Raw genomic sequence first — 15447 nt, 5'->3', positions numbered from 1 at the left:
CTTCTGTAAACTTATAAACCAACATGAAACTCCATGACATTAAAACTCATAATCAATTCCTATTTTTAACCTGTTATTACCAAGAACTGACAGAATACTGAATACACCTGTTAAGGTGGAGAAATAAAAAGACCTCATACCTGAGGTCTTTACAAATGTGTCTGCCCAAATTCACAAAGAGTAAAGACTATGAAATAAATCTATGGGAATTAAGATGAAATTCAGGGGAGGAGGGACCCTAATGCTTAAGAAGCATGTTTGAAAAACCTTGTTAATTTAGAAACATAAATCTGGTGAGTACATAATCATCTTTGATTAGGGAAAATCATGATTTTTAATGACCAATTATGATAATGTCTAATAAAACTGGTTAATAAGTTTATACATTTTAAAACTGCTATATGTAGAGCTCTGAGTCATTGAGCTTTGAGGAATCTAGCATCTCACATTGTTCTTAATTTTTCCAATCTTATTACTTATTATTCACTAAGAGAAGGAAAGGGGGGACAAAGAGAAGAGGAAAACTTTAGTATGTAACTTTCCATAATCAGTCAAATCTAAACCACTGCTAATATCAGTTTGTTCATTCTTGCTCTTTGCTTTGATCACCTTCATAGATTTTTACATTTGGCTTGGGCTCCCTGGTGGCTCAGATGATAAAGAATCAGCCTGCAATGCAGAAGACTTGGGTTTGATCCCTGGGTCAAGAAGATACCCTGGAGAAGGGAATAGCTACTACCCACTCCAGTATTCTTGCCTGGAGAATCCCATGGACAGAGGAGCCTGGTGAGCTATAGTCCATGGGGTCGCAGAGTTGGACACTACTGAGCGGCTAACACTTTCAGTTTCACTCAAGTTAAATTGAGTTTGTCTTCTGAAAGAGTCTTACAAATTGGAAGGACTTTTCCATTTCACACCTGAGGTTCCAGGTGGGAACCCCGCACATAGGTGTCCTCCCCAGTTAATGAGATCACAATGCAGTGCCTTTCACTTCCAGGAACCATGAACTACCAGAATTTTCTTCCTCATATGAAATCTCACCTGCCTTCTTGTAATTCTACATATTCTTCTTATTTTGGACCTCTGGAGCAAAACAGAACAAGATTCTATTTCATTTGACAGTTTTGTTAAACACTTAAAAACTGGAAAATGTCCCTTCTTGAAGTTGTCACCACCAGGCCAAAACCCTGGGGTCCTTCTTCAAACATCAATCTTCATCAACCTGTGTCCAGGAGTATGATTGGTTCAGTTTCTCAGGATGCACGTAAATTTGTCAGTGGGACTTTTAAAATTGATTTTGTTTCTGTTAAGATAATATTTTTTCTGGTCTAATTTCATCTGGGCTTGATCTCATGACTTATTGCTGCTATTTTCGGTTTTGTTTTTTTTTCAGGACAGAAGAAAACCCCTGATCTTCCACCAGAACTGTTTCTTTTTTTAATTTACTTTTATTGAAATATAGTTGATTTCCAATATTTCAGGAGTGTAGCAAAAATGATTCAGTTTTATATGTGTGTATATATATACACAGACACACACACATATACATACATATATACATTCTCAGATTCTTTCCTATTATAGATTATTATGAGATACTGAATATAGTTTTCTATGTCAAACAGTAGGTCCTTGTTGTCACTTTTATATATAAAATCTTATAATTAATAGGATTAATGATAGTTAATTATTAATGAATCCCCCACTCCTAATTTATCCCTCCTCAGCTTTCTCTTTGATTACCATAAGTTTGTTTTCTGGGTCTGTGAGTCTGCTTCTGTTTTGTAAGTTCATTTGTATCATTTTTTCAGATTCCATGTGTGAGTGATACATGGCATTTGTCTTTCTCTGACTTTTTTTTAATCTATTCCTCTGCTGATGGACATTTAGACTGCTGCCATGTCTTGGCTGTTGTAACTAGTGCAACTTTGAATGTTGGTGTGCCATGTATCTTTTCAAATTAGAGAATTATATCTTTTTTGGGTATATGCCCAGGAGTGGGATTGCTGGAAATGCTGTTTCTTCTGAAGCAAGGTTTACACAGCTCATTTGGGATGAACACAGTTTGTGAGTTGGTACTCCCCTGAGTTAGTGTTATAGTTGGTAGAAACAAATATCAGGTAGTGCTTGTATCATTTCAAGTGCAGTACTAGAGGTAGAAGGCTGGTAGCGGATGCAAATATTTGACTGCATGTACATCTCAACCAGTGAGAGTGTGAATTCACCAGATGTGAGTGTCTACTTGGATAAGAAGAGAGATGTTTAAGATACACTTTGCACTGCTTGCTCAGTGTGTGGCCCAGTCGGGAGCTGAAAGATATCCTAGCACTGGAAAGCCTCAGGGGTCTGGAAGCAGTGGGAGTGGGTGGACAGAAAAGAAACGGGCAAGTAAGCAGAGCTCATCACCCCTGGAGAAGGTGACAAGTAGGAGAGAGATGAGGTGAGGCTGATTCTAGGACTGGTCTCTTATCCTCAGTGCCGGCTTCCAGCAAAAACTTGAGGATGCCTAAAATGAAAGGAAGGGACTTGGGGTAAGGTGAAGTCCATCTACAGAGGAATGGATAAAGATGTGGTACTTATATACTATGGAATATTACTCAGCCATAAAAAAAATGAAATTGGATCATTTGTAGAGATATGGATGGACCTAGAGACAGAGTGAAGTCAAAAAGAGAAAAAGAAATATTGTATATTAATACATACATGTGGAATCTAGAAAAAATGGTGTAGATTATCTTCCCTGCAAAGCAGAAATAAGAGACACAGGTACAGAGAACAAGTATATGGACACCACGGGCAGAAAGGTGGAGTGGGATGAATTGGGGGATTGGGACTGACATATATACACTCAGTTCAGTCAGTTCAGTTGCTCAGTCATGTCTGACTCTGTGACCCCATGGACTGCAGCACACCAGGCTTCCTTGTCCATCACCAACTCCCGGAGTTCACTCAAACTCATGCCCTTTGAGTCGGTGATGCCATCCAACCATCTCATCCTCTGTCGTCCCCGTCTCCTCCTGCTTTCAATCTTTCCCAGCGTCAGGTTCTTTTCCAGTGAGTCAGTTCTTTGCATCAGATGGCCAAAGTATTGGAGTTTCAGCTTCATCACCAGTCCTTCCAATGAATACTCAGGACTGATTCCTAACTAGTAAGAACCTACGGTATAGCACAAGGAACTCTACTCAGTGCTCTGTGATGACCTAAATGGGAAGGAAATCCAAAAGAGAGTGGATCTATGTATAGCCGACTCACTTTGCTGTACAGTAGAAACTAATGCAACATTGTAAAACCACAATACACCAATAAAGAATAATTAAAAAAATTAAAATGTGACAAAAGAGGTTATTTAATTAAGGTTGCTTTCTTGATGAGGCAGAAAGGGGCACAGAGGAGAACTGAGCTGGAGATTAGGGAAAGAGTTCTCCAGGAAAATCAGATAATACATTTACACGCCCCAGATAGAAGTCTTACCTTTAGGAAGGGCAGCTAAAAGCTGAGCATCGATCCTTCTTTTGTGGTTAGCAAGCTGTTCTTTGTCTTCAAGCAAGAACTCTTTCTGAAAGCTAAAAATGATTCCATTAAGAAAATGTTTAAAGTCCTTTTAAACCCAGGTATCTGATATGAACTGAGATATCACAGAACATAAAAATTATGTTACTGTTGTACATAGTTAAACATGTGTGTATAGATTACAAGCAAAATATTTGGGGGAGTTAATAGGTAGCTTTTTTTCAATTATTCATGGTTATATTAATATGATTTTTGGGTGCAACTAAATAATTACATCAGCATAGGTAGCAGGGGGTGGGAGGGATGTGAGGGTATGTGTGGCCTCTGGTGGCTAAAAACATCACTGCACTAGGAGATGGATGCCTCTGTTCAGACTGACCACCTCTTCAAGGGCCACCAGTAGCTGTGCAAACTTGAACTAATCACTCAACCTCTCTGTGCTACAGTCTTCCTCAGAAAATCAGTGACTTGTGTAGGTGCTCTACACGCTTTCTTCCACTGTTGAAACTAAAGTAACAAACATCTTCAATCAAACAAAAATCAAAGCATGGAGAAGAGGTGTGAAAGGTTCATGAAACTTTGTCCAGGGGAAAAAAAAAGAAATGGGACTTCCTGGTGGCCCAGTGGTTAAGACTCTGCCTTTCTAATGCAGGGGGTGAGGGTTCAATCCCTGGTTGGAAAATTAAGATCCTGTGCACTGTGTCGGTTACAGGCTTACCAACCAGCTTCTTGCTCTGCCCACCCTTCCCAGCCTCCCAAAGCACCCATTTCTCAGTACTTGCTGGTGGCATAAATACTGGCCCCACTGCTGCTCTTCAAGCTCCCATAGGACTCAGTAATCTCTAAGTTGGAAGGAAGACACATGGGCACACTCACCAAGGGTGTGTGTGTATGTGTGTGTGTGCATGTGCAAACACACTCCTGGGACCACTGTTGTCTTCAGCTTACAGATCAGGAAACTGCCCAGCGCTTTGCCCCAGGACACACACGCAGCAAGAACAGTACGCAAGGTGCAAATCTAGCTTCTGCTCTGACACTGTGCGCGCGCACCTGGCCCAAGACTTGGAGCCCACAAGTTCAAGGCCTCCAGGGGAATGCTCCTGGAGTGGGCAAGACCAGAGCTGCTGCCTCAAAGGAAGAGAACAAACCTAGGGAAAACAGGAAACTCATCTTCCCCAACATGATCACCTCCAGAGAGGTGGTGATAAACCCATAAACAAACCCAGCACCAAGCTGACCTTTCCCGTGGATGGTCCCCTGTCTGTGGCTCCGCCTTGCAGAGGTGTGTCCACAGGGGCCCAAGGGGAGACTGAGGAAGTGCTGTGGGTGCTATGAAGGGGGCGTACCAATCACTTATATCCTAGATACAAATTAAATTTCAAGGATTGTCTGTATACTCCAAAATATTGCCATCCCATCTTCCTAGAACCAAGCTCATCAGAAACCCTTAGTTACTGCTTATAAATGTGGAATGCTTATACTCGTAAACAGCAGTGCCATATATTCATATCAGTTAATAAAAAGTCTTGAGAATAAGTAGGCTTTGAAAACCACACTCCAGGTGGCTTGAAAACCCTAAGATACCTCCTGCTCAGGTCAAAAACTTGGAATAAGCACTGACTTCTCAACAGTGAATTGTAACACAGTAACAGTTCTCAGTGTTTTTTCAGAAGTATGATGTAATCTAAACTTAAAACATTAAACAACTGCAGAATGGCACCCTACTTAAGGAGTGACATGCTATCAATATTTTAATTGACTATTTAACCACTTGAAACATTCCAACAAGTTCTGTACTTTCTCTGGGAAACAAAAATCTCAGGAAGAAAATTCTATATTACAAGGAATGATGCAAACCCTGAAATATTCAGCTCCCAGACCACTGACCTTGGAGCACAAATATTATCTCATATTTTCAAAACTGAACATCTGTGTTTCTATTTTCCCCCTTTTATCTGCTCATCAAAAAGCTCAATGAAGCTGCTTAAGGAAGACTAAAAAACTACCCTCTTGTTAAACATTTCACTGAACTTGCACAGAGTGGGGTTCATAATCCATCACCCTACATCCCTGGCTTCACATGCATTTCCTTTCTTGAAACAAACTACAGATGTGTCTGCATTGATGGGCAGGACAGCCTCTCACGGGTGGTCAGAAACCATGAAAACCATAACACATTAGGGAAATCTCTCCTGCTTCTTCCCATGGATGACTGTGAATACTGTTTCCTCCTCAAGTCTCTTTCTCCAGCTTCCTTCCATCCTGGCTAGTCTTGCTCCTGGTCTGGGCCTCAGTTTAAGGTCACTTCTTTAAGGAAGAACCCTGTGACCCCGTGCCCACCTACTGGCACCAAATCTACACTATGTACCTCCGTTTATTCTCTCATGTGACCCTGTTTTCCTATTTATGGAACACATTACAAGTGTCTCATTTTAACTTGCTGATTTTAAAAAATACTTTAAAAATCTATAAATGTACAGTGAATGAATTGGCTCCAATAAAATATTTCAAATATTTACGACAACTACTCTGAAGTATTTTTTTTTAAGATTTTATTTTTTTTGACGTGGACCATCTTTAAACGGTCTTCATTTAAAGCAGCTTCACAACACTGTTTCTGTTTTATGGTTTTTTTTGTTTTTTTTTTTTTTGACCCCACAGCATGTGGGATCTTAGCTACCCAACCAGGGATTGAACCCACAGCCCCTGCCCTGGAAGGTGAAGGCTAAACCACCAGGCCACCAGGGAAGTCTCCTGAAGTATTCCATGTATACACTTTACACACTGTGGATCTGACGGGCAAAGAACATGACGAATACTGAGACTCATTAGAAGAGCGTGCATGTAATAACGTCATCCCTTCCTCCCTTCCTTCCTCTCCTTCTCTTCTCTTTAAAATAACGTATAATTGGGAAAACATCGCTCCTCATTACCTTTGCCCACCTAGCCCGTATGTATGAAAATATGTGTGTGTTTGCATGTTTATAAAGTAGTCTATTTTTCAGGTCTCCATCCTCAAGGTAAAATTTTCTTACTGGAATCCACATGGCCGCCTTTATACTTCTTTCTTGCTGTTAATACCTCTCTCTCCAATTTCCTCCAAGTAACTACTAACCTCTGACTGCTAACTAATGACTTCTAACCAAAGATGACTACTAACCAACAATGTCTAGTAACCAATGAGGAAGTAGATGAGCCATAGGAAGAATAAGGAAGATGGGCTGGAACCAAGGACTCTGACTTACGATTGTCACAAGAGCTGTGACCGATGCAAGTTTCCCCAAATCAATGCAAAACCAGACTTTGAGAAAAGTCACGCCTCTATCCTGGACTTCTGACACCTGGCGGCACCAGTCAGCAGTGAAAATGCAGGCAGGACACACTGGTGAACCGATCTGGACCATTCACGAACGAGTAACTCATGTGCTCATCTAATGGCTGGTTGCTGCTGCTAAGTCGTTTCAGTGGTGTCCGACTCTGTGCGACCCCATAGACAGCAGCCCACCAGGCTCCACTGTCCCTGGGATTCTCCAGGCAAGAACACTGGAGTGGGTTGCCATTTCCTTCTCCAATGCATGAAAGTGAAAAGTGAACGTGAAATCGCTCAGTCGTGTCTGACTCTAGCAACCCCATGGACTGCAGCCTACCAGGCAAAAGTACTGGAGTGGGGTGCCATTGCCTTCTCGGAATGGCTGGTTAAACACTTACAAATGTCCTGCCCCACAGCCCTAGCATCACACTCTTTTCATTCTCTGAATCAGAGGCACCCAGAGCAGCATCACTGGGGGAGCCCAAGCCCTGGATGCTGGACTATGTCCCTCCTCATTATCACCTACATGGGGATCAGGGGGTCTCTGCCCAGATCACCTCTCTGGGCCTTGGTGGGTTGCCACAGCTCCAGTAAAAGGTGGGACCCTCTATTTCACCATGAAACTGTCTCTCCACATATAACTAAAGTATATGTAACAGTCTTCATTTTGGGGAATTAAAATTTTAATAGCTTCTAATATGAATAAATGGTGCTTTCCTGGTGGCTTAGTTGTAAAGAATCTACTTGTCAACGCAGGAGACATGGGTTTGATCCCTGGGTGGGGAAGATCCCCTGGAGAAGTGGCAACCCACTCCAGTATTCTTGCCTGGGAAATTCCATGGACAAAGGAGCCTGGAGGGCTATAGTCCATGGGGTCACAAAGAGTTGGACATGACTTAGTAATTCAACAACAACAACAATATGAAGAAACACCTTTAATATGTTTTTCGTCTCCTCTGAAATGGAGCTCCCTTCTTCATGACTAATTCTTTCATACTTCTAGCTCTTTCCTCTGCTTCAGTGATCCAAGAAAAGATTGCCCTTCATGCTTCCATGATAATTTTTTTTTAACATGTCCCATTAACCTACTTAAATGCCCAGTAAGACAATAAAAGGACATTTTATTAAAGTGAGAGCAGGCTATCCTGCGGTTATTACCTTCTATCTTTTTTTAAAAATGGGATGTCCTAATAAGGAATATTCTGTTCCACACAGTGAAGGGCTTCCCAACAACTAACTCTTCTACTGAAGTTTAGTTACAAGACAGGGGAGGGAACATCCCTGGTGGTCCAGTGGTTAAGACTTCATGCTCCCAATGCAGGGGACATGGGTTTGATCCCTGGTCAGGGAACTAAGATCCCACAAGTTCCCCCCCCCCCAAAAAAAAAAGACAAGAGAGATGTAATCCGTCACCTCACGTTCCCATGTCTGGTATCTGGGTAACTAGATTTCTTTGAAGGAGGCAGGTTCTTGTATTTCCAGCCCATTTTATATTTGGGACCAGAGCCCAGGGGCCACTGTTTTAATAGGTGCACATGAAATAACACCACTGTTTCGGAATCGCTGTGTCCCTCTGAGTCTCTCTCCCTGAACTGACTGGCCTGCGCTCATACTTCATACTCTCCCTTCAAAAAGCAGCACTTGTCTGTCTCCTCTCTCCTCTCCGCCACCCCTCCACCCGCCGCTCAGTTCAGTTCAGTTCAGTTCCTCAGCTATGTCCGACTCTTTGCGACCCCATGAACTGCAGCATGCCAGGCCTCCCTGTCCATCACCAACTCCCGGAGTTCACCCAAACTCATGTCCATCAAGTCCCTGCTCTTAGTCACGTATTAAGTCGACAACAACTAAACCAACCTGCTAGTGATGTATTCGAAACAAAGTTGCCATGATCTGAATGTTTGTGTTTCCCAGAATTCATAGGTTGAAATCCTGACCCCCAAGGGTGAAGATATTAGGAGGTGGGGCTTCTGGAAAGTGATTAGGTCATGAGAGTGGTGCCCTCATGAATGAGATCGGTGCCCATTCCAACAGGAGAAGATGCAAGACCTAGGGCAGTGGGCAACCTGGAGGAGGGTCATCACCCCATGACAGTGCACCCTGACCTCAGACTTCCAGCCTCCAGGTGTGAGAAATAAATTTCTAGCCACTTATAAAATAAATTTTATAAGCCACTCAGTCTATGAGAGTGAACATATTAAGACACAAGCCTTAGCTTCTATTAAAAAGAAAGCAAAGATGAGAAATAAGGGAGAGTGTATCAAGTACTAGAAGAGTAAGGTTTCATGAGTCAAATAAGACAGCCTTACTGATGGCCATGCCTCCTCACTGCTCTAGTTTACCTTATACTATTAATAAGATATGGATGAGATTCATCAGAATTTATCCCATCCAGTGCGTTCACAAGGTCAGATCGAACATTCTCAAATGCAGAGCTAGGGTTGCTTGGCTAGGCACTGGTGACACAACAGCTTATCCCAATGTTTTGAGATACAAACTTTTAAAGTAAAGAAACAATGTCTTATGTCATACATTAGGAACAAAAGCATCTAAGTGGAATGAAGGGTAGATCTGGGTTGGGGAACTTTATTAAAAGCAGGCTGACTTAGCAGTGCACTCAGCCAGCAAAGATTCTTTTTGTATTGGCACTAGTGGTAAAGAATCCGCCTGTGGATGGTGGTAAAGAATCTACTAGTGGTAAAGAATCCCTTTATTCCCGTGTAATAAAGTGGATACTAAAATCCATATCTCTGTGTGTTCAGAGACCATCATTTTGTGTCTCCACTTAAAAATCTCAAAACCTGTTAGGGACAGCCATCTATGAGGCTACATCTGAAATATAGCTACCTTATTAGGCATAAAGTTTAATTTTTCTATTATCTCACTTCAATGATGTATGTACCATGGAGTTTTAGCATATCAGGTACATCAAATAGGTACCCATAATATCCTGCAGCCAATGGAATTGAAGGGCAGAAAGGTTAAGAGACCAGGCAACTTGAACTTACCTGGACAGGTGAGTGGGTGGATGGGTGGAGGGAGAGAAGTAAGGGGAGAAGAATAGGTCAGGAGGAAGGGACAGAGGGAGGAAGAACAAGACTAGATCCTTTCTTAAAAAACCAAAAGCATATATGTGGATAACTGATTCACTGTGCTGTACAGCAGAGACTGGTACAACATTGTAAATTAACTATATTTCAATTAAAAAAAAAAGAACAACAACAACAAGCCGAAAGCTCCCTTACTCAAAGGATAGATTGCAAAAAGGGTATCATATCCTTAGAGGCAGATATGAGAAAAGCCCTTTAAAGAAAAGCCCTTGTAAAGAAAAGCCCTTTATAAGTTTGCAATTAGAGACACCAATAGGCCATTTTGCAAATAGTTCCCAAGTGTGTGTTCAGTCTGGCTCTTTGCAGCCCTATGGACTGTAGTCTGCCAGGCTCCTCTGTCCATGGAATTCTCCAGGCAAGAATACTGGAGTGGGTTGCCATTTCCCACATCAGGGGATCTTACTGACCCAGGGATCGAACCCATACCTCTTCTGTCTTCCACATTGGCAGGCGGATTCTTTACCACTAGTACCAATACAAAAAGAATCTTTCCTGGCTGAGTGCACTGCTAAGTCAGCCTGCTTCACATGTTTGAATAAGTTAAACTCTGGAGAGAAAATATTTGTTTTAAAACATTTAAAACTCAAGGATTAGAAATTTAGGAGAATAATTTCTAAAGCTCCTACAAATCTTCGAAACTTAAGATTTCTTGAACAAAAACTTCTTTACCTTGGAACTTTTCTTTGACACGGGAATCCAACGAGGCTTAAGTTTTTCTTGTTCAAATCTAAGGGGAAAGAAATAATGTAAGAATGAAATACCCACACAGTAACTTAAAAAAAAAAACAAACCTCCAATGGGAAAAAAAATTCTTCATGCTCCCTTTGAGACCATTTAAGAAAAAGGAAACTGTGAATGAGAAATATGAATACAGAAAATACAGACACCTTTAAGCATCAAACCCCACCACATGCATTTTACTTAGGAATTGCTTAATAGTTGCCAAGATACTTCATGGGTTAAAAAAAAATTCTGACATAGTTCAATGCTACCATTTAAATTCTCTATGGTTACAAGAATAACTCCAAAGCAATTAAATACTGAAAAACATAGCTATTATCCTCAGGGGCAAAAAAGGGGGAAAAAAATTAAACAATTTTGGTCCAGGTAACCAGAAAGGTTTAAAATCATCGCTGCCTGGTATATTTGATGCTTTTACAGAAGGCACAGCAGGAGTTGGGGTGCGTGAGGGGTTGATGAACAGTGGAAGGGACACTTCAGCTGTGTTTTTATTGCCTTCATTAAAATCTAAATGATAATGACACCTCAAATTTGCCACTTATTTATTTTTGAAGACAAGACATATATTACACAAAGACAGCTGGTAACAATCGCGTCCAGCAAAAACACACATCCGAGTGAACTGGTTAATGAAAACCAGGCACAGGCAAATTTATAACCGGCTTTGGGTAAGTAATCTGTTTTACAGCTTTTGGCATAGCAACCGTTTGTCCACCCAGAAAACCACAATTAGACCACTTACAGAAATTTCTTCCCCTATGGAAGAGCCTTTGACTGCTTAATATTTAGGGGCAGAAGCTTGAGGAAAAGGAGGTACAAGATATACCAGCTGCTGACATGTCATTACCTATCAAATACATTCCGAATCCTGGAATTTGGAAATTCGGACCAACTAGAGAAACACAATACAAAGGTATAATGCCAATTAAACATCTAGACTTTTCGGCTAATTACACAAATATCCTTGTTATGTGCTTAGAAAAAGAGAACTTGGTTCAAAAAGCTATCAAATATTGCAGAAGCAAATTCCTAAATCTGATGCCTCAGTTGTTCAAATCTCTTCCCAATCATGCATTTGGACTAGAAAATACTTTCACAGACAATGGCCAAATTTCCAATATGATATTCAAGATAACCTACAGATTTCTTTTTAGTTCAATCTGTGAACCTAATCTGAGATGCCACTTCAGTAGTTAAATTGAAAGCACATCTTTTCCTGTGGGCTCAAAAGGAAGCCACTAAGAAGACAACATTTTTGTTCCAAACAGCCTCCCCTGAAGATTTCATAAAAAGGCAAACACACACCACTGCCTACTGGAAAAAATTTAGTAGATATAACATTTGGTTTAGAAAAATATTTCAGTTAAAGTACAGCACATCCAGAACTTAATCCAAAGTTTGAGCATTCTGATGTAATCTGCAATGTTTCCTTCATAAAGGCTTTAGTGGTTTAGCAATTTCTTTAACGTACAACAGAAAAAAAGCCACCTTTCTCAGCGATCCCAAGATAAGCTAATTTATAAAGTCAATGAGATATTTAAAGCATCCTTTGAGAAAACCACAGAACAGTATAACGGGGCATCCAAGGTAAAATGGAAGATGCAAGACATTCATGATTCTATTAAATAGACACTTGAGGGCATTTTCCATTTCTCTCTCCTTACCTTGTTTCTCAGAGAACTTGAAAGTGCCCAGGTAGCTGGGAATCCCTGGGCTTCTGAACATGGCTGCACACATCAAGTTCGGGGACAGAGCCTGCTCTACAGCTAATTCTCAAGCAGCAACGGCCTGCAGCCCGTCTGAGCAAAATTGGGTTGAGCTTTTCACAGCGCAAGGCAGTCAGGCACTGATGTCCTTGAGAGTAGAGTAAACGCAAAGCGAGACACTGCAGGCTGGAAGAGCTCAGACCCCGTAATCAGATTACAAGCAGAAATTAGGCCTGTGGATGCTGAAATAGACTGGATTCCAGTGATGGGACATTTATGAGGTTACACTTCCGAGCCATGGCCGAACCACAGCTCCTGCGTCGGCTAAGGAGACAATGTTGTAAACCTAACCACCGTCAAGAGAGGCAGAACAGCTCCTCCCTTCCCTAAAAGCAAACAAACAAATAAAACCTGAGCCATCCAGAGATGCTCCATGTACCGGGATGAAGGAGAGCCTCTGAACTATTCCCAGGCTGCTCCGAGTCTGGCTTTGGCTAAGTTCAGTGAAATGCTTGATCGAACAGGGAGCCAAAACCCCTGAGTTAAGAGTTAAGGTTGATGAACAACATATGAGTGAAACTGTGGGAACAGAAAAGGCAGATATTACTAGAGGTTCAAAAATTTTAATTTGAGACAGAAGCTCCTAAGTATAATACTACTTTCTCTACTCACCCTGTTTATCTTACTTTTTTAAAGACATTTTTTCCAACAGTTTTAGGTTTACTACAAAATTGAGAGAAGGTACAGAGTTCTCATGTACTCCCTGCCCCCACCCACACACAGCCTCCCATGCCATCAGCATCCCCCGCCATCAACATCCCCCGCCATCAACATCCCCCGCCATCAACATCCCCCGCCAGATGCTACATTTGTTAGTTACCAAGGATGAACCTACGATTGAACCTACGACTCATCATAACCACCAGAGTTTACCCTCTGAGTTCACACTTGCTACTGTCCACTCTGTGGTTGTGAATATACCACGACATGTATCCATCATTTTACTATCATACAGAGTACTTTGGCCCTCAAAAGCCTCTGTGCTCAGCCTGTTTATCTCCCTCCCCTCTCCCCTCCCTCGGCAACCGCTGATGTTTTTATGTCTTCGTAGTTTTGCCTTTTCCAGAATGTCATATAGTCGGAATCACGCAGTATGGGGTCTTTTCAGACTGGCTTCTTTCGCTTAGCACACAGTATGCATTTAAGGGGTCTTCCCAGGGGGCGCTAGTGGTAAAGAACCTGTATGTCAATGCAAGACACATAAGAGATGTGGGTTCCATTCCTGGGTCAGGAACATCCCCTGGAGGAGGGCATGGCAACCTACTCCAGTGTTCTTGCCTGGAGAATCCCATGGACACAAGAGCCTGGTGGGCTACAGTCCATGGGGTCGCACAGAGTCGGACACAACTGAAGCAGCTTAGCACATACATGCATTTATGGATGCTCCATGTCTTTTCATGGCTTGATAGCTCATTTATTTTTAGTGCCTAATACTATTCTATTGTCTGGATATAGCACAATTTATGTAACCATCCAGTTACTGCAAGACATCGTGGTTGCTTCCAAGTCTTGGCAATTAGGAACAAAGCTGCTTTAAACATTCATTGTAGGTTTTTGTGAAGGCTATACATTTTCAGCTTCTTTGAGTAAACACCAAAGAATGTGATTGCTAGATTATATGGTAAAGAGTATTATTAGCTTTGTAAGAAACTGCCAAACTGTCTTCCAAAGTGGCTGGACCATTTTTCATTCCCACCAGTAATGACTGCGAGTTCAGCACTGGGTGGTATCAGGACTCTGGATTTTGGCCATTCTGATAGGTAGGTCGTGGCATCTTGTTTTAATTTCCATTTCTCTAATGACATATGATGGGAGGATATTTTCATGTGCCTACTGGCCATCTGTATCTCTTCCTCGATAAGGTGTCTGTTCAGGTCTTTGGCCCAAATTTGATTCAGTTGTTTGTTTTCTGTTGAGTTTTAAAAGTTTTTGGTATATTTTAGATAACAGTCCTTGATCAGATATGTCTTTTGCATATACCTTATCCCAGTGGGTGGTTTTTCTAGCTCTCTTGATGTTGTCTTTCACAGAACCAAGTGCTTCAATTTAATGAAGTTTAGTATGTCAACTAAAGTTGACCAAAATTATGATCAACCTAGAGAGCATATTAAAAAGCATTACTTTGCCAACAAAGGTCCGTCTAGTCAAAGCTATGGTTTTTCCAGTACCCATGTATGGATGTGACAGTTGGAGTATAAAGAAAGCTGAGCATGGAAGAATTGATGCTTTTGAACTGTAGTGTTGGAGAAGACCCTTGAGAGTCCCTTGGACTGCAAGGAGATTCAACCAGTTGATCCTAAAGGAAATCAGTCCTAAATATTCATTGGAAGGACTGATGCTGAAGCTGAAACTCCAATACTTTGGCCACCTAGTGCGAAGAACTGACTCATTGGTAAAGACCCTGATGCTGGGAAAGATTGAAGGCAGGAGGAGAAGAGGACGGAGGATGAGATGGTTGGATAGCATCACTGACTCAATGGACACAAGTTTGAGTAAACTCCAGGAGGTGGCGATGGTCAGGGAGGCCTGGAGTGCTGCAGTCCATAGAGTTGCAAAGAGTCGGACACAAGTGAGCAACTGAAATGAACTGAACTGAGCAGGTCAATGATTTATTTCATGGAATGTGTCTTTGGTGCTGTATTTAACAATGCATCACATACCTAAGGTCATCAAGGTTTTCTATGTAATCTTCTGGGAGTTTTATAGTTTTGTGTTTTACATTTATATTCATGATCCATTTTGAATTAATTTTTATGCTGGATATAAAGTCTGTGTCTAGATTCTTTTTTTTTTTTTTCACATGTGTCTGTTCAGTTGTCCCAACACCATTGGTTGAAGAGATTACCTCTGCTCCATTGCTTTGCTTGTCTCTGCTCCCTTAAGACACATCTCCCTCCATTGGCCTGTCTGTGTCTACGATCTTAGGGGTGGTGGTTTACTCCTCCCCTCTTTGTGGACCTGAGAAGAATGATTGATTTCTCAGTCTGTTCACTTTTTCACTTGCTGGGATGAA

At 41.5% G+C, this 15447-nt stretch overlaps 1 protein-coding gene across 1 annotated transcript in view; it reads right to left on the bottom strand.

The window, feature by feature from the left end:
* Window positions 1-15447, bottom strand: part of SVIL (supervillin) — a 185943-nt gene that overhangs the window by 102097 nt on the left and 68399 nt on the right. The window contains 2 exon segments of the mRNA XM_040248038.1: window positions 3472-3563; window positions 10597-10654. Coding sequence (XP_040103972.1) covers window positions 3472-3563; window positions 10597-10654 — 150 coding nt within the window.

Source organism: Oryx dammah, unplaced genomic scaffold (genome assembly GCF_014754425.2).
Source record: "Oryx dammah isolate SB20612 unplaced genomic scaffold, SCBI_Odam_1.1 HiC_scaffold_10, whole genome shotgun sequence".
Classification (NCBI taxonomy): domain Eukaryota; kingdom Metazoa; phylum Chordata; class Mammalia; order Artiodactyla; family Bovidae; genus Oryx; species Oryx dammah.
The sequence above is the reverse complement of the archived record's forward strand: the minus strand, read 5'-3'. Positions and strand labels throughout refer to the sequence as shown.